The sequence below is a fragment of the Panthera onca genome, chromosome A3 (genome assembly GCF_046562875.1).
Source record: "Panthera onca isolate mPanOnc1 chromosome A3, mPanOnc1 haplotype 2, whole genome shotgun sequence".
Lineage (NCBI taxonomy): Eukaryota > Metazoa > Chordata > Mammalia > Carnivora > Felidae > Panthera > Panthera onca.
Genome location: NC_138341.1, coordinates 82685294 through 82709931, shown reverse-complemented (window position 1 = coordinate 82709931; position 24638 = coordinate 82685294). Strand labels below are relative to the sequence as shown.

At 40.8% G+C, this 24638-nt stretch overlaps 1 protein-coding gene across 1 annotated transcript in view; it reads right to left on the bottom strand.

The window, feature by feature from the left end:
• Nucleotides 1-547: 547 nt before the first annotated feature.
• Nucleotides 548-24638, bottom strand: part of SLC9A4 (solute carrier family 9 member A4) — a 66194-nt gene continuing 42103 nt past the window's right edge. Inside the window, exons 8-12 of the mRNA XM_060609737.3 lie at nucleotides 20493-20654; nucleotides 14984-15080; nucleotides 9519-9650; nucleotides 7717-7804; nucleotides 548-1186 (exon numbers count right to left, since the gene is read on the bottom strand). Of these exons, the coding sequence (XP_060465720.3) occupies nucleotides 831-1186; nucleotides 7717-7804; nucleotides 9519-9650; nucleotides 14984-15080; nucleotides 20493-20654 (835 nt within the window). The 3' untranslated portion in view covers nucleotides 548-830. The remainder of the gene's footprint in view (nucleotides 1187-7716; nucleotides 7805-9518; nucleotides 9651-14983; nucleotides 15081-20492; nucleotides 20655-24638) is intronic.

Sequence of the window (24638 nt, the reverse complement as noted above, 5' to 3'; positions counted from 1 at the left end):
TGGGGGAATGATTTAATTTCCTGATGGAAATTAAACTGGGAAAGAGTTTCAAACTCTAGGGCACAGTACCGCAGCCTACAAATGCACATTTAATAAATACCTGTTGTTCGTGTTGTTGCTATTACATCCTGTTTATGGCTATTTTGTTTTTAAAATAAATATTCCAGTTATAAAATAGATTACAAGCCCATTGTTCACAAATTAATCCACTACTACATATCACATCTATCTATTATTGCTACTGATTAAATATAGCATTGTTATGGCAAATTTTACCTTTTCCCAGAAAAATAATTATCACATAGTGCATATCAAAATCAAAACTGAATACATTCTCTTGGGAGGGAGAACAACCAGCTTGTGAAAGCAGCAACTCACCACATGACCTTGGGAAGGGTGTCCTTAGGTCCTTATTTGTAAACACAGAGGGTTGGGCCAGATGATTTCCCAGGCCTTTCCCAGTTATAACTTGATTATAAGCTGCACAGGCATACAGTTAAGGTGAATTACTGACCAATCATACTTGTATCACAATACAGTTCATGGATCACAGACTTTTAGGAATTTTAGTAATAATTCCTGTGATGATTAACATTTATCACCCTTGGGGACTTCATCTACAAAGTACACCAGCTAAGAATACAGCAGAGCCTGCAAGTTTGTTCCATGTTTTTCTCCAAAAAAATCTCCGTGCCTCTTATAGATGTATGGCTCATAGGCTCCAAAAAATAAACTCAGTAGCTCTCTTCGTAACTCTGAAACGCCTTCTTCCACAACAATAGGAAAATGGACTCTTGAAATACATGGAGACTACTGTGTGGATGATGAAACTATTTTCTTTGGAGCAAAGGACTGTGGGACCTGTGATGTTGCCTAGTGGGTCTGTGCTCCCCTGACCATCTGGATCTGACTGCTGAGGTCTCCTCTCCACTCTCCTCTCCAGATTCAAACTCCTCATCTACCGCGTGGAACAGCGGTTTGGGCCGTAGCGCCTCCCTTCTGCCTCTGCCATCATGCTCTTCTTGGCTGGTGTTTCTCTGATAACCGAAGTGGGATGGTTTCCCTCCTCTGGGTAAGCTCTTCATTGGGATTATGTCTTGCGTCAGCCGTCTTTCCTGAAGTATCCCTGCTCGAGAGTGTGCTTTGAACATGATGGATGGGAGTTCTGAATCGCTGCTGTCATTGTCTAGGAAAATATGACAAGAGGAGGAAAGAACACAACTTAAGATCAGAGAGAAGACTTCATATCTGCATGGCAAGAACTCAGAGTGAAGAAGAGTCCTTCTTGATGTTCTAACTCTTACATTCACCTGGCTGATCTTCTCTGCCCCAACGAGGGCACCCAATAGAAGCCCTGTTATGGGCCATGTTATAAATAAATAGAAATGCCTGGAAACCTGTGTATTGGGCTAGACTCCTGCAGGTAAGTAAGAGAGGTTTTTTTTTTTTTTTACAAAAGCAGATCAAGTGGCCAGTAGGCGCAAAGATGCATTGCACTGTCAAAGACCAACACTAAACCGAAGGTTCCATGGTTAACAATGATATAAAAATTTTTTTTAAGTTTATTTATTTATTGAGAGAGAGAGAGAGAGAGAGAGAGAGAGTGAGAGATCGAGCAGGGGCAGGGGCAGGGAGAGAGAGAATCCCAACCAGGCTCTGCACTGTCAGCATGGAGGCTCAATCAAACTCATGAACCATGAGATCATGATCTGAGCCCAAACCAAGAGACAGCCACCTAACCAACTGAGCCACCCATGAGCTTCTAAACGGTTGGATTGTTTTTTAATCAGTGCTTACCAGAAAGCATGAGATCTGAGTTTCATCCCTTTGACCTTGAAATAGCCAATCGTGGAACAGGGAGAGGAGAGAGCCACAGCAGAGAGTCATGTGTGGCAAAACAAGAGTGATTAGATGTCCTCCTTTCAAGGGAGGTAAAAGGGTGCACAGATTTCCACTGGCAGGTGACAGCAACGACAGTGGTAGGAACGTCCATGTATTGAGAACTCACCATGCACCTGTCATTGTGCTAACCATTTTACATCTGTTGTGCCATTTAGTCCTTATCGTAATCCTTGGAGATGACTGAAATTAGCATCCTTATTTCAGAGGTAAAGCGGCTGAGGTTTCGAGATGTTAAATGACTTTCAGTATCACACAGTGAAGAAGATGGGACTGCAGTGTGCACAGAGTCTGTCCCACTGTGCATCTGCTCTCTGCCAGGCTGTGCCTGGCTCCCTGATACATGCCCTATGCGGGTCGGAAGGGTACACCAAGAGCAGAGGGAAGCCATTGGGTATCTACATGACATCCCCTCTCAGATGACCTTCCGAAGGGCCTCCTCGATGCCTAGGACATTGCCTTTTCCCTATTTCCCTGTGCACACATCTTCAAGGGAGTATTTTTCACAAATCTCGTTTATTCTCATTTCCTCAAGTTGTAACCTTATAAACTTGTCTTTCCTTTAAATATTCTCTCGAGACTCTAAGTATTTTAAGAACTTTAAATCTGAAAGCAGGGCTCTTTGTCCCACTCTCCATTCCCTCCTAAAAAACAAAACACAACACAAAAGAAGAACCCCACAGTAATATGCTCAGAGGTTTACACATGACAAAAGGTATTTAGTCATCAGAAAAATTTAAAAAAACCTGTTCAATGATGTTTTTCTAAATGTGATCGAATTATCCTGAGAAGGTAGCCTGGAAGTTGAGGGGGATAGGGGACAGGAATCAACTGATTTGAATTAAAAAAAAAAATAGTTAAGTGTATTTGTTCATTTTTTTTATTACTTCCCTTTAATTTGTGCTCTACCATCTGGCCTGGAACACGAGTTCCTCTTGATTCTTTGCTGCTTGGAATATTACTTAAGAAAACAATGGCCTGGATGCTTCTGCTCTCAAGAGCAGTCCTTTGGCTCACTTTCCTCTGTGCTGTACTGGTTTCCAACCCCTCCTTCTGAGTGTATGCTCCCCTCAGCCCAAAGATCATAGCCGATGTTTCCTGACCACCTCTGCTTATTGAAAAGTGGCTTCCAAGCACTCAGAAGGGTCTTGAGCAGGTGACTTGCAAGATTCCACTCATCTCAAGTCAGTAGATCTGTCCAAAAGGGGAGGAAGAGGGCAGCTGAAAGTGGAAGAGGAAGGAGGAAGAGTGGGGGCTGGGCTCTGTCCCAACTGCACAACCTCCCGCAGGTCAGCACTCAGGCCGGCAGTTCCAGGGAGAGATCGATGGAAACCTTGCTGCAAAATCTGAATATCTGTTATTTTATCTTGCATTTTAACATTTGGACTTGGGCACCCGGGGGCAAGGTGAAGGAGAAGCGGAACAGTGCTTCTGCATAGGGCAAGGCAGAGCCTGATACCCAGGGGTTGACACTGGACCACCTCATACAATGTGTGCTCTTTAGAGACCCGGATCTGGGGTATAGCCCCCTCTCTTGCCTCTCCTCATGGTTTTGTTTTAATTCTGTTTAATAATGGTAATTTAAAATTTACCATTTTAATCTTTTCCCCCCATTGTAACCATTTTGAAGCGTACAGTTCTGTGGCATTAAGTACATTCACATAGTTATGCAGCCAATACCACCGTCTTCATTTTGTCCCAATCCACATGGATTGTAAGCTGTCTCAGAGCAGAGGAGGGGTGTCTAGGAAGGCCATCTCTAGTTATAACTCCAAGTGAGCCTCGGCTCCTTGAAAAAGAGCATTGGAAGAGTATGTGGAGCCCCAGACATTTAGAGTAAGGAATGCTCCAACACTGGAGAGCAGGGGACAGTGAGGAAGGCAGATGCTCCCCAAGTCACAGCCTGGTTAGTCAGGGACCGCCTGCTGGATGCCAACACTCCCTCCGTGTTGTCCCCTACAGCCCTCTGGCCATTCCTTGGCTTGTCCAGGTGCAGAAAGACTTCAAATTTGGGGAGAATGTGGATTCAAATAATTGTGCCCGGAGACACGTTGAGAACTATCTCAGTCTAACCCTGATTATTATAATTCTTGAAAACTTATTAGGGATAAGTGATCAAATAAGTGCCACTTTGAAAGGATGTACGCACCCCTATGTTTACTGCAACATTATTTACAATAGCCAAACTATGGAAGCAGCCCAAGTGACCATCGATTGATGAATGGATAAAGAAGATGTGGTGTATATACACGCAATGGAATATTCAAATCCTTTATGATTCGCTCGTATGTGGAAATTGAGAAACAAAACAAATTAACAAAGGAAAAAAAGAGAGAGAAACCAAGAAGCAGACTCTTAGTTATAGAGAACAAGCTGATGGGTACCAGAAGGGAGGTGGGTGGAAGAATGGGTGAAAAAGATTAAGAGTACACATATATTAAAGAGCACTGAGTCATGTAGAGACTTATTGAATCACTATATCATGCACTTGAAACTAATAACAGTGTATGTTAGTTATACTGGAATTAAAATTAAAAACTTAATGAAATAAAAAAATAAGTTTGACTTCATTACTTACCCTTCTCATATCTCTAGGTGAACAACTATTTAAAAAAAATTTTTTTTTAATCTTTATTATTTATTTTTGAGAGAGAGACAGCGTGTGAGCAGGGGAGGACCACAGAGAGAGGGAGACACAGAATCTGAAGCAGGCTCCATGCTCCGAGATGTCAGCACAGATCCCGACGCGGGGCTCGAACCCATGAACCGTGAGATCATGACCTGAGCCGAAGTCGGATGCTTAACCGACTGAGCCACCCAGGCACCCCAGTTAACAACTATTTTTTGATAACCTAATAAAATTTTGAACCAGTTATGCACATTTGAAAGAAAAAAGTGCATTGGGACTAAGACTTCATTCCATGCCTAGTTTAATTCATGTAGAACCAACATTTCTGAAGTGTTGTCTTTTCTTTCCAAGAACACCTCTATCTACCCATGTCAAGCCTTCTTTGATGTTCTTCAATAGTATTAATTGTCAATGGCTAATATTTCTTGCATATTTACTTGGTTCCAGGCACTGTTCTAAGAGTTTTGCATGCATTGCCTGGCTTTAGCTTGAAACAGAACTGTTGTATGTGGGAGGTACCCATATTCACCCCTTTACAGAGAGGAAATGGAGAAGTGGACTTTTATGTTTTCTTCATATAAGTCCTATATATATTTTCCTAGGGTTTTATTATGTTTACAGAAAATAAGAGTGAGATGCCTTTTAAGGCATCTGTCTGAAGAATAGAATCCTTTGACCTAGTCATTTGATGAGTAACGTAAACACATTTCCAAATGTTAAACAACCTCCACTTCTGGAATAAATCCCACTTTGTAAGGTGTAGTATTTCTTTAATGTCCTGCCATATTGTATTTATAATGCTTTATTTAAGATTTGCACATGTGTGCTCATGTGAGTTTGCTATGTGGTAATCTCCTGCTATGGGAGCATGTGATATTGAAACGACATCATAAGAAATGACCATGAGAATTTCACATTTCCTATTCATTCAAACAATGTAAATAGCAACAGATTACTTGTAGCAGGAAGGTTTTTGGAAATTAATTATTATAAACCCTACAACGGTGCTCTTTTGTTTGTTCGTTTGCTTTGGTTTGTGGATTAGCTCTTTTATGACATAAAATGACACTAGTTCCAAGAGTGTGATCTAGGAATAGATGGCTAGATCAATGAAACACAACTGAGAGTCCAAAACTCTCTCAAGATAAATGACTGTAGCACAGCAAAGGTAGCATCTCCTCTTGGAGGAAAAGATGGGTTTGGGACAGGCGCATGGCCACTGAAAAACAATCTGAAGTGTGTGTGTGTCTAAATCTATGCAAAGAGAAGTCTCAGAGGGTTTGAGATATAAAGGGGATAATTAAACTGTTAAAGTTCTAGGGAAAAACATTGGGTAAATCGTATTCTAATTTTTCTGTGGAAGACTGAGCAGACTTGACTAATCAGAATGTATATCTGATGGCAAGTATATCTAAAAACTAAAAGATAAATGTGAAACTGGAAGAAAAACCATTAGCAAAAAATATGAGACAATGGATGATATCCTTGTTATACAGTGTTCTTCCAGTTCATTGTAAGAAAACAAACAACGGAATAGACCAAAAAAAAAAAAAAAAAAAAAAAAAAGTGGCCAAAGGCAGAAACAGAAACTTCCCAAGAAGTAATAGTTGCTTCCAAGAATGTGAACGATGTTCAACCTGACTAAAAATCAGACTCAGATTAAAATTAATATGATATACAAATGTTATCTTATTCCATCATAGATTACTCAGAAGTTTGACAATAGCCCAGTGATGGTTAAAATGATTGAAAGCAACCTTTCTCACAGACTGTTGTGAGAGTAAATTTAAATGTATTTCATTTTTGACCCCCAAATCTTGGTTCCAAGAAAACGCACTAAGGGAGTAATTGATTATTTGTGCAAAAATCACAAAGTGATTCACAAGTGAGCCAAGGTGCTTATTAAATAAATATCATTGCTTACCTTCTATAAAAAGTCATAATACCTTAATATTTGTTAATAAGCATTTAGCGAAATAAGCTAGGATTATTTTATATAATTAGCTATTATTCAATCATAAAAGTGATTATTAACATTATATATTGACATGTAAATATGTCCACAGTAGATGGTTGAATAAAGTAGACAATTTATAAAAATTCCAAAACAATGACGATACTACGATTTTGATGATGCTGGGTTTTTTTTTTTCTTTCTTATATCAGATACAGGTGGGATAGGGATTAGGATAGTGCAGAGAGAATTATAGAAGAATGTTTACCAAAATGTTCTATAGTAATTATATCTTGGTATTGGGGTTTCACGTGCTTTTAACTTTCTTATTTTATGCTTTTTATCTACTGATTAGTTTTTATTTTATATCTAATATTAGTTTTTATTTTATTTTATATCTACTGATTTAGTTTTTATTTTATTTTATTAGTTTTTATTTTATTTTATTTTTACATTTTTAAATCAGAAGTAAATAAAGTTCTATTTTAAAGAATAATTATATTCACTCTTCAAAGATTTAATTCCAAAATCCTGAGTTTAGTTTATTTGAATTTCCAATGTGTTTTTGTCTTAAAAATTTGAAAAAAATTAAAATAGATAATATGGCATATTATATATTACATATCACCTTTTGCTAATAGAAAAATTATTTTATATATACATTTGAAAAATAATAATGGCTTTTACTAGAACAAAAGGCAGTTTCAATAAATCTAAGAATTCTACTTAAGAATTAGATATTAAATTGGAAACACTTAATCAGTAAATTTGGTAAATCATTTTATTTATTTATTTATTTATTTATTTATGAAATCATTTTAGTAAAATCTAACCAACTTTGGAGAATCTTGCTAACTTTTAAACCTTGGGTGAACCCCAAATATTTCAAAAAAGTGCCCATTTTACATCAGCAAATTATGACCCCTAAGCTATACCCAGCCTGTGCCTCTTTTCCTATGGCCTGTGAGCTAAGAATAGTTGCTACATTTTTAAATGGCTGAAAAAAAATTAAAAGAATATATTATGTCAGGGAAAAATTACGTGAAATTCAAATTTCAATGTTCATACATCAAGTTCTGAATTAGATTTAATGAAAATGTTGTTTTCTCTTTTTCTTGTCATATAAGTACCTACATGATATTCTCGGGTTTGCCTTTTGGCCCACAAGCCCCCAAATATCTGCCCTCTGACCCTTTGCAGGAAAAGAGGAAGAAGAGCCAGGCAAGCAGATTACCTGTGAGTTCAGCAACCCTCGTGTCTCTTCCTGCCGGCTGAGGGTGGCCATAGGGAAAGGAGAGGTAACGAATGTTTTTGGTACCAGCCTGTGGGCAGCAAGTGGAAAGAAAAAGCAGAATTAGGCCTGTGGTCCCGAGTGTCACGTGGAAAACAAAGTAACGGGTGCAGACTCACACCGGGCACCTCATTTGGATCACAGGTTCTCCTGTACTCCTACTACTCTGGTTTAAACAACGTAGAATGCTATAGCCTTCAATATGTGTTTCCTTCCCCTCTCATGATCCCCTCAAAGTGACTTTTGGTTTTGAGAAAAGCATTTGTTTTTTGTTTTTTTTTTTTTAAATTTTTTTTTAACGTTTATTTATTTTTGAGACAGAGAGAGACAGAGCATGAACGGGGGAGGGGCAGAGAGAGAGGGAGACACAGAATCGGAAGCAGGCTCCAGGCTCTGAGCCATCAGCCCAGAGCCCGATGCAGGGCTCGAACTCACGGACCGCGAGATCGTGACCTGAGCTGAAATCGGACGCTTAACCGACTGAGCCACCCAGGCGCCCCGAAAAGCATTTGTTTTTTAATTTTTTTTTAAATTTTTTATTTTACATGTTTATTTTTTTTAGGGCAAGAGAGAGAGGGAGAGACAGAATCCCAAGCAGGCTCTGCCCCATCAATGCAGAGCCCGATGTGGAGCTCGAGCCCACAGACCACGAGATCACGACCTGAGCCGAAAAGACGCTTAAGCGACTGAGCCACCCAGGCCCCCAAGCATTTGTTTTTTAATAAGGAATCCAGAATTATGGATTGTTGACATATATATTTTTACAGGAAAAAAAAAGTATTTAGTCCATGGTCAGGAGATGGTCTGCGTTCTGCTCACTGATAACAGGGATAATTATAATTAAGGGGGATAAGCCTATTAGCCTTTCTGTGTGAGTTTCACTGTCTAGAAAAAGGGGATAAAATGCCTATGCTACACTGTTCACAGGAATAGTTTGAGGACAAAGTAAAACACTAGAGAGCACTTTTATTCTTTGAAAACACGATATGAATGCTATGCCATGATATTGTTAATAATTTCCCAGGTGCCTTTTAATGTGACCCAGTCAGATGCATACCTGAGGTAGCCTTTACTACAAGATCACAGGTCGACTATTTAGTTTGATTTTATTTTGAAAATAACAAATCGCAAAACTAAAATGTTTGAACAAGGTCACTTAACCCATCTCCTCAGGTGGTTGTTTACTATTATCACTATCGGCATCGTTATTATTACATTTGAGCCACTGAGGTTAGGGTAGAAATTAGAATCTGCTCCAGACCTACCCTTCGTCCAGACGTTACAGTGAGATTGGTGGGATATGGCCTCAAAGAGAATAGTTCAGATGCACAGTGGGTGATACGAAACATGAGGCCCACGCGTCTTGGCAAGAACATATTCTTCCCTATATCTTCCTGGGAGAGAAGTAAGCTTCCTAGAGCCCGGTGCCCCAGTCCAGGGAGGTTTCCCTGGACTGCTCAGTACCTGGCCACCATGGCATCTGGTCTAGACGCACAGTCCAGTGAGCGTGTTCCAGTCACTGACCCATCCTGGAGGCTCAACCTGACCAACCGACCCCGAGGCTCTGGCCCCAGAGGCAGGTTGTCTAGTGTCCGACAGCCTCTTAGTTTTGTATTCCTCTGGCCACAAGGTGGTGGTTTTGTCTCACTGCCGCTGGCAGTCACCCAAGGAGGAGGCCCTGTGAGGGGCTGGCCCAGCTCCCAGAGCTACAGACCCCACTTACAGATTCTACAGACCCCACTTACCGGCTTTCCCCATGGCAGGCTGTGGCCTTTCCTCATGCTCTCCCTTAAGGTATTCTGGCGGCGGATCAGAATCTCTTTAGCCTGCTTCTCGCTCGTTTGGGGTTTGAGGTTGTATTTGTTGTAGGACAAGGTCTGCAGAGAGAAGGGCATGTCAAATACATAAGGACATCTGCGTACAACCTTCAGCTTTAGGAGGCCATGGAAATGTCGCAGAATAAGATGACCCAAAAAAGAAGACACCGAAGACGCCACCTGAGCGTCCACCTCAATTACAGAGGAGCGAGCTGTGGCCCCGAGAAGAAAGGTCTGTGACCAAGGCCACCCCCATCAGGACGGAACTGTGGTTGGAGCCTGTGCTTTCCCAGCTCGCGGAGCATTGTCCACCTGCACTGCCCCTCTGGTGTCCTTGCAGGAGTCCCGCCCCGATGGGCTCATGGACTTTGGCTGCTCCATACCCACCCTCTTTCGCAGGTTGTGTTCTTTATGCTCAGACGGTGGTGTCTGCGTGTTTGGATCGAAGGGATCAGAAAAATGTCAAAACTCCATTGGAAATCTCATTAAGGTTGCTATTCTTAAATTTTGCCGATGGAAGATGCATTCAAGATGTCAGCCAATGACTATCACCATTACCAGTTCAGAAAGGAAGAGGTCTTTTAACCAAACTGTAGGAAGGACGTAATCCATAAGCTCCGATAAAGAGCAGTCCTTTAAATGGAATCAATTATCTTTATAAAAAATTTCTTCCTTATTGCTTTTTTTTTTTTTGAGAAAGAGAGAGACAGGGCACAAGTGAGTGAGAGGCAGAGAGAGAGAGAGAGAGAGAGAGAGAGAATCCTATGAGGGGGAGAGAGAGAGAGAGAAGAGAAGCAGGGCTCACCTGTAACAGGGATCCTGTTTTTAACCTAAGCGGGGCCCATGTTCAACTGAAGAGGGGCTCGAGCTCACCCCAAGCAGGGCATGAGCTCCCCCAAAGCAGAGCATGAGCTCACCCAAAGTGGGCCTGTGCTCACCAGATGCAGGGCTCGAACTCACCAACCTTGAGATCATGACCTGAGCCAAAGTCAGATGCTTAACCGACCCAGCCACCCAGACACCTCATCTTCTTTACTGTTATCAGGCCACTGAAAACCTGTCTTGAACCACAGACCAACCTTGGTCCTCAGATGTTTACAAAGTGCTTAGCTGGAGTTTCATCTCTCCTTTCTTTTCAGTCAAAGTGCAGCAGTGAATATACTGTTTCCCCTGGGTCAGTGGGTCCCACAGGATAACAGGGTCAGGGCTACAGGCATTACCACTCCCGGTTAATGGATGCTGTAATAAGCATTTTCAATTCAACAGCAAAACAGCAGATGTTCTATGTGCCAGGTGCCATGGTAGGTGCAGGGTTTTAAAAAAATGGATACATTTGAATTATGGTCTTCAAAAGGCTCATGGTCTACTTGGGGAGTCTGACAAGCATATACTGTTTTGTGCTCAGGAAGAGATAAGATTTTGGGGTCTGCAGGGACTTACAGAGTATACGCAAAGGACACTCATCCAGTCTTGGGGGGGGAAAGGTGCATTGCACTGAGCTGTGTCTTGAAAGACGAGTGGATGTTTCCTCCAAGAAGAGGGAACACATGAAACAATACATAGCTATAAAAAATATGTGATGGGAGGTAGGAGGACTTGCTGGAGACAAGCTGGGAATTTATTTTCTACCTCAAGAGAATTTAGTATTTTATTCAAAGTATGGTGAGAAGTGAGACAGGTACAGGAAGGGGCTGGGGACAATTGCCAAGGAAGAAGATTCTGTCCTCTAGGCCAAAGGTCCCTTAGGTTAGGTGCATACATTCCAAGAGTTACAACAAGATGATCCCCAGTGTGAGAAAAAACAAAGAAACAAAACAAACAAACAAAAAAACCCTAATACTTAGGTTTCCACTCATTTTTATAAAAAATACAAAAGAAATTAAGCCTTATTAGTGCTCTTCACGCAGGTTTATAATAGACCCCTGCGTGGTCAGTACATGAGATGGTCTGCTTTCCTGTTACAACAGAAGGGGGTGTTTGTAACAAGGAGGGGTTGACAACAGCGTCCTCATTGGTTTACTGGCTTTTAGTTTATTGTTTGTGTTTTAGTGTATATACAGCCAGTGAAGTAGATTTATGGCTGTCATTATCTACTAACTAATCCTCACAAAATAGACACTTGTCTAAAAGTAGATTTGCAAAGAAGGCATAGGTTGGAGGCCAAGGGAACAATGAGGAGTCAGCAAAGCCAGCTTTCACTGTCTCCTTTTTTTTTTTTTTAATATTTTAATGCTTTTTATTTATTTTTGAGAGAGAGAGAGAGAGAGAGAGAGAGAGAGAGAACACAGCGGGGAAGGGGCAGAGAGAAAGGGAGACACAGAATCTGAAGCAGGCTCCAGGCTCCGAGCTGTCAGCACAGAGCCAACGTGGGGCTGGAACCCAACAACCATGAGATCATGACCTGAGCCGAAGTAGGACACTTCGGCTGAAGCGAGCCTGAGCCACCCAGACACCCTTCACCATCTGCTGATAGGAGATCTTCACCAGCCACTCTTGACAAATTAACCAACCTGATAAACGCTTGCCTTAAAAAATTAAGTTTTGAAGACAGTGTGAAATATGGACTCTTATCCACTATCACTAATGATGGACCTCAACCTAAGTGCTCTTTATACACGGAGATATTAAAGAATGACATACGACACTATCAAAACGTATTTTAAAATTAGGCATCTAGAACACCAAGACAGACTTACAATTTTTCATCAATGTTAACTTCATGCAAAAGTGAATTCGGGGTGCATGGATGTTTGTATACACACACTCATATACATGTATCTGTATATATATATATATATATATATATATATATATATATATGTATACGTTGCTGTTAGGAATTTCCCACACCTTAACTTGAGAGCTGTACTTTAAGGAACATTTGGACACTTTTTGTTCTATTTTGTCTCATATCACATCACCCATGTGCTTATTCTTGCCTATCTGCAGGGAGCGTAGTTGGTCCTATGCATATAATGTATATGCAAGCTTCTTCCCTCTGTTCTTTCCATTTCAGCCTTTTAATGAAGGAGTTGGTGATTGTTTAAAGACCGTATTTCCCCCTAAAACTTGAGCTCTATGGGACAAAGTGCTAGAAGTGCATTAAATATTTGTGGAAGGGAACTCAAGTTGCATAAATGGTTTTCCTCCTTTGAAAGTGTGTGGGAATTCAGCGTGTGACCTGATCATTTAGGCCACATCAGGGGACTGCCCATCAATCTCTAAGTTATCCTTAAAGTCTGAGCTGAGGTCAGTCTCTTCCCTTGTAGGTTTAAAGATAACTTTTCTCAATTCCTATCCCCACTGTGTTCCAGAGAGCTTCTGTGTCCCAGAGGGCTGTCTCACTGGAAACCTCTAGAAGCTAGTTCTTCAGCTTGCTCAGCAGTGACAATCTGCTGAGGGCAGTGGCTTCAAACAGGAGTGGCCAGAGCCCTCCCAGGTGCAATAGACCCGGCAGGACCAGCTCAGCTTCAGATCAACTATATATCAGGATCCCCTAGAGTCAAACTGTGCACTCATTCCAGCCTTGCTCTGAAATGACTCCTGACTCCCAAGATGGCCTCTTCTGAGGTGTGGACTGTGAGAAATGTTCCAGCCACCAGCCCCACACCACATGAGGCCCACTGACCTATCACCCAGGCTAGAGACTACAGCCGTCACCTTTTGTGACAATCTTCAAAACTGTAGATTGCCCACTAGAAACAAAGGAGACAGACAGCTGTCCTGCATTGCATCTCTAGAGCAGTTTTTCCTTCAAGAGGGCAAGAGGACCACAGGGAAAAGAAGAGTCATATGACCTACGTAAAAGATGGTGAAGAAAGGAGACAGGAAGGGGAAGGACTGGTGAATTTCACTCTCTCAAAGTAACAAAAGTGGAGGCAAAAGCCATCTCAGGAGCTTGAAAGTCCCTTCCATTTATTATTTACGTTCTCCCCATGCCACCTTCATGACCTATCTGCTTATTTGGGGGCAACAAGAAAGGAGGATGCTACGTGGCTTAGAAGGGAGAAGCCTGAAGACAGACCGAATAAGCACCCTTATAAAAGAAGAAAGGTGGCTATCTGGGAACCTGCATAAAAGGGAATAAAGACAGAATGGGTATTTGACCTCATTTTAAGCTGGGTTGGAGTCCCAGGATCTCCATCTCCATTTCTGGGCCTTTCCTTCAATTCAACATTCATAAACACGGGGAAAAGGCTATGCTTTATAGTCAGCCTTCATCGAGCTCTGGCCCTCACTAAGCTAGCCGACCTTCTTCAAACCAGGAAGTTCTTAACAATTTATCTAACTATTTATCAGAATGTGATAGTCTTACTGAAACAGTTTCACTTGGAATGATTTGAAAGCTCTTGCATTTACTCTAAGCTTGCTATGATTGATGCTGACCTATATTCCTTCAGCAGGTGCAGAGTCTTTGCTGACACATTCCCCTTAATCACTGACCTTTCCAAAACGGGAAGCCAGAAAACATTCACTTTAACTGTATCGCTTAAGTCTGGAGTCATGGAAAGAGCACTGGGTAGACTGCTGGAAGACCTAGGTTCTTAACTTGGATTTTGTGTGTGTGACCTTCAACAGGTCAGATAAACAACTCTCCTAACCTCAGCATCTTCTACTTGAAAAAACGAGGGGCTTTCACCTGATGGCTTTTTTGGTCCCATCAAGACTATGCTCTATAACCAAGGGCCTCACAATGACTTTACTTATAATCATACCGTAAGAATTGGGATAGTCAAACTTAAAAAAAAAAAATAAAAACAAACAAACAACAACAACAACTCCTAAGTAGAGTTCACAGGCTTAAATGTCATTTGACTAAATCAAAATTTCAGAAGGACTCACCCACCGCCCCGGGAATGTTCTGACTATACACTTTGCACCAGTTCCCAAGTGGTAGTACAGACTCCATACCTTTATCCAGAATTGAAAAATAATATGCCGAGTACATCTCCTTTGATGTAGGCATTCAGCATTGTAGTTGCAACAACCACCTCAATTTTCTAAGCTCTATTACAGTCAATCAGATCAGGACAACTTGACTGCCATTGGCATCCCGCTGCCATCTTTCTCTGTGGGGCGGTGAGTGAGATCCACTGCTTGTTCATCTCCGGAGGCAGAGGGAGGCCTGTTGCTTCTGGAAAGTACCAGGCTGCAGGGCTAGGGCAGCCTGACCCCTAGGGCCAGCAATTGGATTTGCATTCTTTTCTACACCACACGTGCCAATTTTTTTTTTAGCAGAAAAGTAACAATTAACTTTCTGTTCTCGAAATTAAGCAGAAAGAAGTCGTTTAGCAAGAAGGCTGCTGCAGAGGAGATAATATGAATAAGAACTGATTCTTGAATGACCGGTTCCAAGGACAGGCCCGGGAACAAGGCAGATAGTTTATACGCACCCTTTGTCGAACTTGGTACATATTGCGTGTCAGGATGTCCCTCATGGATTCCACGTCTTCAGGGGAAAGCCTTTTGATTCTGTGTATCCTCTGGGCCCTGCAAACATCATTGGAGGGAAGCCAAGCGTTATTCTTGCATCTTGGCAAGAGTGCCACAGAAGTATCAACATACGTGTGGGCATTCTAAGTTTCAGAACCCCGATTTTTACATCATTTTTTTCTATTGTTTTAGTCAATTCATGTGAAATGTCGGTACGTGTGTCATGACTTACATTTTGAAGATAAGGTTTCCTCCCTATAGCTTTTATGTGGGAATTATTCTAATCCCTTTATTTCAAAGGGGTTTCAGGTGGTTACAAGTCTGTTATTTTTTCCTCCATATTCATTACAAAGAGATATGTTGGTTAAAGACAACAGTCAACTGTTAGAATATAAATTTTTAAAAAGATACTATAAAATTAAAATCGAATGTTTTACGGTTAGAGTCCACGGCAATAAGATTACTCAGTCAAGGCTGTACTTCTCTCATTTCAAACAGGTGACAAACAGCTCACGGACATCATCTGCACACCACGTTTTGGATATAGCTCTGATCTAAGGGAGTGTTAAAATTTTGGAATTGGCCCTTCAGAGATTTTATATTTGGTTAAAGAACAGTTGTAAGAAACTAGAATCATATTTAGGCCATTTATATTCTGAAAGCCAGGCGAGCTCTGAGACACTGGGCACTCTGTGAGACTCTAGAAGCAGTTGACCGCTCCCGGCCTCCGCATGAACAGCTCCCCAGGGCTTCCTTCACCATGAGCCCTCCCCCTGCCGCACTCGCGAAAGGATTTAAAAATCAAGTCATGTCCAGGTTATCAGTCAATGCACAATTGTCTTCTGAGGATGTCAAAGGCATGACATCGCTATGTGCGGAATTCTCATGTGACAAATATATTTGATTTCAATCATTTCAATCTCCTGGCAGGAATTTCTAAAAAATGTTTCAGCGAATAAATAATGTATGTTCACTATAGAAAGTAAGAACAAAAAAGAGAAAACTAAGGAAAATTAAATCTGTCTTTTAATACTATCCCTTCCATTAATATCTTGGTATAAAACCTTACAGACTATTGATTTCTTTTTCGTTCCTTACCGCAGCTCTTCTCAGTGCGTAAGGGCGCTGAGATGCCACTATCACCATGCAGAGGTCTTAGGATAATTGATTATGAAGATAAGTAGTTATTGGTTTCAATACAGGCCACTTTTAAAGTATTTTTTCCCAAACGTTAGTAGCAATAGAGCCATAAATAGCAAGGACATTTTGCAAGTAAGTATTTTGGTACACTTTGTAAGTACATTTTGTAAGAACATTTTAAAAGTACAATTGGTAAAATGTCTTTAAGGACTTGGATACCAGATATCACAGTATGCCAGAACTTATTTAGCAATACTATTTGTAGACTGACTAATGCCCTTTCTACAAAATCCTTGAAATCAGAGTTTCTGTATCTCAGAGCTGCAAATGTCAACACTATTGATATTCGGTTACCACCCTTGGTGATCTAAACAGTCTTATCAGGGCATTTCAACCTAACTGTTTAAAAGTCCTTGGAATAAAATCTATTCTGATTGAGGTACACCTACACATTCCCACAATCTGAGCACATTCTTTTGTTATAATGGAAGCAATCTCTTGCCAAGCAGAAACAACAGCTAATCAAAAGTTACATTCCTATGTTCATAATGAGATTCACAACCAACTAGGAAAAAGTCATAAGATGGTCAAGTTAAATTTGAGATAGCAGGAGATCTAACTTGGCACTCTCCCCGGTTTGTAATTGCCCACTTTGGGAAAGACCAGACTTAATTAAGGTCCATTCAGATGGACCACTATCTTTCATTGACCCACACTGGGAAGTTACAGATATGAAATTATACAGAGGAATTATTAATTTAGGCAAGGGGATACCTGGAGTTTTCTACATGCCACTCATTAGCAAAATCATCCCTGAAATGATCTTATTATCAGGAAAGGTACAATCCTTAGAAAAACAGAATGTTAATAATCTCTAGATCAAATAAGTTAAATTATAAGCTGAAAGACTTGTCACTGGAACATTTATTCATTATCCATAAAGGAAATTTCCATCACCTTAAATGAAAGCCCCATGGTAATTTCATAGCTATTGAATCAAACTGGGAAAATCTGAACCTAAGTGTATTTTAATAAAAGCTTCATAATTCTCTTAACTTTTAAGTTTATTTATTTATTTTGAGAAAGAGTGTATGTGTGCATGCAGGGGAGGGGCAGAGAGAGAGGGAGAGCAAGAATCCCAGGCAGGCTCTACGCTCAGCTTGGAGCCTGACACGGGGCTAAATCCCATGACCATGAGATCACGACGGGGGCCAAAATCAGAGTCGGACGCTCAACCAACTGAGCCACCCAGGCACCCTTCTTTTAACTTTTCTAAATCAGATGCTATAATAATGTAAAAAGAGGCTTCAGTTCTAAACACAGCAATATAGATATGAACTCGTTAGATGTTCTTATTCATGCCATAAAATGAATTCGTAAAAGATCAAATATTATCCCCTGATTCATTTGTGAGAACCCATTCTCTTGTGATAGCTTTACACGTGAAATCCATGAGAAACATGCTAAGGTGACTGGAGAATGTGCCCACTGATCAACTAATGGCACCTAACTGCTCTTCTCTAGTGTGGGTTTCTTGTGTCTTTGTAGAAAGGTCACGAAGATGGCCAACATTTAGAATGAGTGAAGAGTGGCACAGAAGAGGGCCCAGCTCTGCACAACACCATGTTCCATTATGGAGGTGAAAATGGCACCATTATCGTCATCCCAGAATCTTTGGTATAAGAACGCAGAAATGCAAACCTATACCTATCAACGTGTGATCGATTCAAAAATCCTTAAACTACAATAAATTAATTTGTGTTTTTTTGCAAACGACATGTTAGAATTATTTGGGAGTTTTTAAGTATGATGTTTTGAAGTTGTACAGTTGTAGTTTGTTATGCCTATAAATGTATATACTTTAATATCTCTTTAATATTGACCACATAATTTTGAAAGCTTTGACACTTTCAAGAGGTTGAGCCTTTATCGTCTGATATTTCTAAAAGCTTACCACTCCTTGGTAAAACGAGGTGCCTTGTATTGAAGCCAACAATCCCAGTACATACTCTACCTATCCCATGGGGTTGTTGTGAGGGTCAAATAACATAATGCACGTAAAAGTAAGGGCATTTCGTAGAGTTAACACGATCTGCACAATGCTATTGACAGCTTCTGGTGGCGGTGTTCTCCTGAAGACTTTGCAAAGCTAAACCTCTTGTAGAACAATTGCTTCAACTTCTAAAGACACAAATGTATCTGCATTTTGTTGTTATCGTCTCATACAGAATAATAAAAAGTGAGCTGGGTACACACTTCTTTTTCCTATGATTGTACGAAGGTTTGTTTTTAAGAAATTGGCTGCTTTGATCTCAGGAGAGGAATTCCTTCTGCTTGATGTCGTCCAGATTTCTGATGAGATCAAATAAATGCGATTTAAATACAGTTTAACTTGCATTAAATATCAGTTAAAAGAATCTCCTCTCCTACCCTAGTTTACTAACTGGTTTGGGCTACAGGAGGAAAAAAAAAGTCTCTAACTTATAAGTCTCTCTTACTAATCTTGAATCAGTGTCTAAAAAATAAGTGACTCGACAGACAGGATCCCTCCCAATAAAGCTGGCTTGAAAACTGTCTTGAGGTTAGAAACAGGGGCAATTGCTTGCAACCAGTGCAGTGTAATACAGAGATTCAAAATACGGTTTAACACATGATAGATTGCTTTTGAGATAAGTGCCCCTACATTCTTAGACCGAGAGCTCACATAACTAGTAAGCAAACCAACTGAGGAAGTTCCTAATGGTCTAAAGCACCTGAACTTATCCAGGCCTCCTGCAATGCATTAACTCCCATTAGAGCAAGCCAAATGCCTGGAGACCAGAGGGTCACCTCTTATACTCTCATAGCTTCCTAGATTTTATGATTATGTGTTTGTAAGGCCTTTAAAAGAAAAAAAGTTTATTTATTTGAGAGAGAGAGCAAGCACACTCGGGGGAGGGGCAGAGAGCAAGACGGACAGAGGACCCTACGCAAGGCTGCCAAGAGATGTCATGACCTGTGAAATCATGACCTGGGCCCAAATCAAGAATCGGACGCTTAACCAACTGAGCTACCCAGGTGGCCCAGACCTTTTTTTATTAATGCCATGACCCTGCTAGGGTATGAGCTCCATGACGTGTTTGTTTTACAGTCCCTGGCCCATAATAAGTGCCCAAGGAACAGGTTTGGGCCTAAGGTGACGCCAAAAATGTTCAGTCAAGTTAAGTAGGATTGAAATGCAATAATTTAGAAAACAAAGGTCAATGCAGAGAAGAAAAAAGCCACGATGAATTAAATATCAGCACTTTAAATAAAGACAGAATCAATATTCCTGATTTTTTCCTCTGCCTTAGGCTCTAACATGGCTCCGCATGGCATTGCCGATAAATATTTGTTAGCTCACTGCCGTTTTAATATCAGAAGTTTCCTTAAAGCAAGCCATGCAGTGGGCAGCACCGAAACCAACCAACCAACCACAAAAAGAGTCTCACTGAGAAATAAGGCAGAAAGCTTTCTGTTCATACCAAGATGCCCTCCAGGACGCTACTTTAGATTTTTTTCCAGGCCATGGAAGAAAGGTGAGGGTGTTTGATTCATTAGCAAGTAAGGGATGTGAGATAACACTCAGGCATGAGTGAAAATTTTATTGCTACCTGTTCTTCACCTGCTTTTCAAACATGAAGATACAGTTGAAGCTCACGATCAAGTGACTTTACCTACAGAAGATGACAGAATGCAGGTGTTCCTTATCTTAAATATGTTGTGAGTAGTTTGCTCAATTCATAAACTGCTTCTTGGAAGAAACCTGGAGATCCTTGACGGGGTGGGGGAGGGTGGTAAATTTAAGTAGCCCACCAACCACCACACCTCCGGCTTCCACCACTCATCCCCGAATCCCAGCTAGCGTCACAAGGTGCTGACCAGGTCTCTCCTCATACGAGGATGGAAGAGAAATGACTTATGGGAGAAATGCATATAATTTTTACTATAGGATTAGCAGAATCGAAAGAACAGCGGCTAAAGGGTAGCAATTAATCAAAAAGAGAAAGAAAGAGTCTTGTAAACCATGCCATAATTCTGTAAGTTCACTTGCCCCTCCTTCCCAAAGAAAAGTGTCATACAACTGTCGCACACAACTTTTGCTAGAAAGTACTTTTCAAAAACTGGGTGACATAGGTTGAGCGTGGGCCAGAATACAAGCTGCCAAGACTCAGGTCATCCTTTTTTCACAACTCCTTTCTTTCAATTTCTGCCTCTCTGATCCTAGTGTTATCTCTCAGTTGAACAATGAATGTGTGCCCTTGGAATTCTGGCATGTAAAGTCCAGATCAAAGGGCATATAGAACTTACTGGCATGGTACGGAAAAGGCTGCGGTACTGAGGATCCCAGTTTCTACCATCTCAATAGCTTGCTTCATTTCCAGCTTCTTGTACAAAGAGACAATGCTTGATTTGGGCTGGTTCTTTCGGATTAGGATTTTCCGTAAATATCTGTGATCAAACTTCTTAAACCTAAAAACAAAGACCAACAGTTTGACAATCTTTGATCTCTGTATGTGTTATGGAAGTATATATTTTTCTTAAAACAGACTAACTGTATTCTGAACATGAGGACAGTGCTGAGAATTCAGTCTTTGGACACATTAAAAAAATCATAGAATATATATATATATATATATATATATATATATATATATATATATATATATAATTTTTTTTTTTAAGTAAAGGAAGAATAGCCTACTGGCCTGAATACATTGAAAATCAACTAAACAAAAGGAGGGGACAAGCTGCAATCAGGGCAGAAAAGTATGCATAAGTGGGGAGCGGGGGAGGCCCAGCCCAGCCCAGCTCCAATTGTAAAAGAAGAAATGAGGGGTTGAGGCTTTTGAACAAATGTTTCATTCTAATAGCCTCCTGACAGTGGCAGCTGCTCTTACAGTAATACTGGCCTATTCAACCAGAACCCAATAAATTTAAATGGCCCGGTAGTTACAGTAGTTTTGCCCATTATGCTGCAGATCATTTTGAATCCTGACAATTAAGGAGGGGCTGGGGGGAGACCCCACATCTATCCTGACAGTCTGAATGATGGAGAATCTGAATAGGCTAGGCGCTGATGGCCGCCGACTATTGTAGCAAACCTCTGGCTGGCCCATTAGACTGAGCTGCACGTATGCATATGGCGCCTTCAGAGTTGGCCATTTGTTTGGGGTAGACATTGTCAACACTTCCAATCATTTTACATTCAAAGAGTAATTTGTCTGCCTGTTTTATTTTCTGGAGGGGAACATAACTCCCTGAGCTGCTGGCTTATTATCTGGTGATTGGTTTCCTGGCCTGTGAGGCGGATGGATGCTTTATCACTCAAGTCTCCTCCGGGGTTACAGGCTGTGATACCTTATGATCTGTGTTTAGCTCGTGCCTGCTCTTGCTCCAAATGGGTCAAACCCTCAGCCTTCTTGTTTTCTCTCTTTCTTCACAAGAGGCTGTTGTTCCTATTTATTGCTCAATCTATCGACATTGCTCCCCACCCATCAGGACTTCTCTGACACTCTTCACACTGAGCTCACCTTGACTTTTACTGTTCAATGGTAGTTGGTGCTGTTGCCCTTGCCTTACTTGCCCCATGGCTTCTCCTGATGTGCCACGGGGTCATTTCCTCTGTGCCTTCCACTTCCTGATTCACACATGCTTCCCTTCCACCTCCCTAAAGACTTCTTCCAAATCTCCTCCTCTTCCTCACCTGCCCCAGAGGAACGGAAACTTCTCAGAGTCCTGTCCTCAGCTTCCCCTCTTCACACCCATGTTGTTACCTCACCTAGCTATTATTTAATTAAACATTCTTCTATAGTCTATGCATTTAACCATGGCATTGTTAGTCCCCTAGACTCGCTATCTGGAAATCTGAAAGTCATTCTTATTGCCTCTTTCCTAGCCCTCCTGGTTATATCCAGAGCCAGTCACCATTTCCACCTCAGAAATATTTCTGTGCTCTTTCTGCTAATTCCTCATCCTTATGATTCTGAAAGCTCTATGGTTCATTGAAATCAGAAGAGGTCCTAAAGCCAGACCTGAATTCAATCAAGGTTCCACTGTAGAATAGGTTAGTTGATCTCTTGGAGTTGGTTTCTTTATCTTCAAGGAGAAAAATAGTGCTAACGCAGGAGATTCAGGATGTCAGGTAAGATACCATATATGAAACAGATAGCACAGTACCTGAGGCTTATTTTATGCTTGCAAGATGAAACTCTTAGACATCCATGTGAACATCTCTTACAGGTCTCCTTCCCCACAGTATCTGTTTCAAACCCAGCTTCCATATCTCTGTTGTTGTTTGCCTCCCCAAAGCCAAGTATGGTCATGTTATTCTCGTATTTAAAAGCCTTTTGAGGGGCGCCTGGGTGGCTCAGTCGGTTAAGTGGCCGACTTCAGCTCAGGTCATGATCTCGCAGTCCGTGAGTTAGAGCCCTGCGTCAGGCTCTGTGCTGACCGCTCAGAGCCTGGAGCCTGTTTCGGATTCTGTGTCTCCCTCTCTCTCTGACCCTCCCCCGTTCATGCTCGCTCTCTCTCTGTCTCAAAAATAAATAAACTTTAAAAAAAAAATAAAAGCCTTTTGATCTATTAAAGATCAAATAGAATTTTATAGGATTAATGGCTCTCTAGGACTCCTTAGCATTGTGCCACAGAAGCGTATCTCTGTCTTTCCAAGCTCTTGTCTTACCATGTTCCTTTCTCGGACTGTGTCCAAACCATGCTATGCTCTTTGTTGCCTTCACAATTGGAAATACTCTGCTGTTACTGCTATTGCTTGGCATTTTTTTCCATTCTTCTTTGCCTGTAGAACACCTCATTTATTTTCAAAATGCACTCTTGTTTCTGTATTATAGCAGTTCCGTGCATTTACCTCTGTTATAGTGTTTCTTATACAGATCATCAGTATTTGTTGGAGCTCTTTCTCTCTTTGTTCCCCCAGGATCCTGTCTACCAAATTGTGAGGATCTTGAGTGCATTGGGTGCATCTTACTGCTCTCAATATCTGCCTTGGTGTCTAGAAAATTTGGTACCGATTTGGCTAAATAGAATAATATTAAATGATTTTTCACTGGAAGAACTATAGGATTTAAACTTAAAAAATCCATGACCTAGGTTCTAGATTGGTGAACATTCCCATAACTTAAGTTCTATTTTAACACTAGGAGGACTGCTAAAACTATAGTTTTTATCTCATAAAGAAAGCCCACTCAGAATGCAAACTGGTGCAGCCACTGTGGAAAACAGCATGGAGGTTCCTTTAAAAGTTAAAAATAGAACTATGCTCTGATGGCAGAATTGCACTAAATAACCCCCAAAACACAAAAACACGAATTCAAAGGGATACATGCACCCCGGTTTATAGCAGCATTATTTGCAATAGTCAAACTATAGAAGCAGCCCCACTGTCTATCGAATGATGAATGGATAAAGAAGATGTGGCATATATACGTGTATATATAATGGAATATTCGTCAGCCATAAAAAAGAAAGAAATCTTTCCATTTGAAACAACATCGATGGAGCTAGAGAGTATAATGCTAAGCGAAATAAAAAAGAGAAAGACAAATATCCTATGATTTCACTCATATGTGGAATTTAAGAAACAAAACAAATGAGCAAAGGAAAAAAAGAGAAAGAGAGACAAACCAAGAAGACTCTTAACCATAGAGAACTAACAGATGGTTACCAGAGGGGTGGGGGGGGGGGGAATGGGCGAAATTGGTGATGGTCATTAAAGAGTATACTTGTTGTGATGAGCACAGGGTATTATTGTATGGAAGTGTTGAAATCACTATATTGTGCACCTGAAACTAATAATAACACTGTATGCTAACTAACTGGAATTAAAATTAAAAAGTAGATTAACCACACACACACACGCACACACACACAATAAATAAATAAATAAATAAATAAATAAATAAATAAAATGTAAAAAGCCCACCCATAAGCTCCCAGTTTCTCATGTGGGTGCAACTACTCCTTGACAGCCAGAATTTTCAAGATCTCGTTTCTCTTGGAATCACCAACATTAATATGTTGGCAATCCTTAGAAAGAAGACATCTACCATTCGGTTAATTCAACTACTACTAACTCCTACGTTTGCTAAATAGCTATGTTTAACTTACAAACTCTTATCTTCCTTATCCTGAGTGAAATTCTCCTCGGGGCCACAGAAGAAATAGGCTGTAGACTAAATCCAGGGAGAGAATGTGTTCTGAAATGTGAGATGGTGGCAGAGGAGAGGCACATTTAATATTCTTACGGAATCATATGTGGAAAGGACCCTTGAAGGTCTTCCTCCACAACCTCCCTCCCCAGGGGAGGACTCTCCTTCCCAGGATCCTGATGATTCACCAAACTCCCTTTATAGCCTTATGAAGTCATGGTTGAGCTTCTCTTCTCACTGGGGAACTTCTTGTTTTAAATTTAGATTCGACTTGTCTCCTTTCAATCTG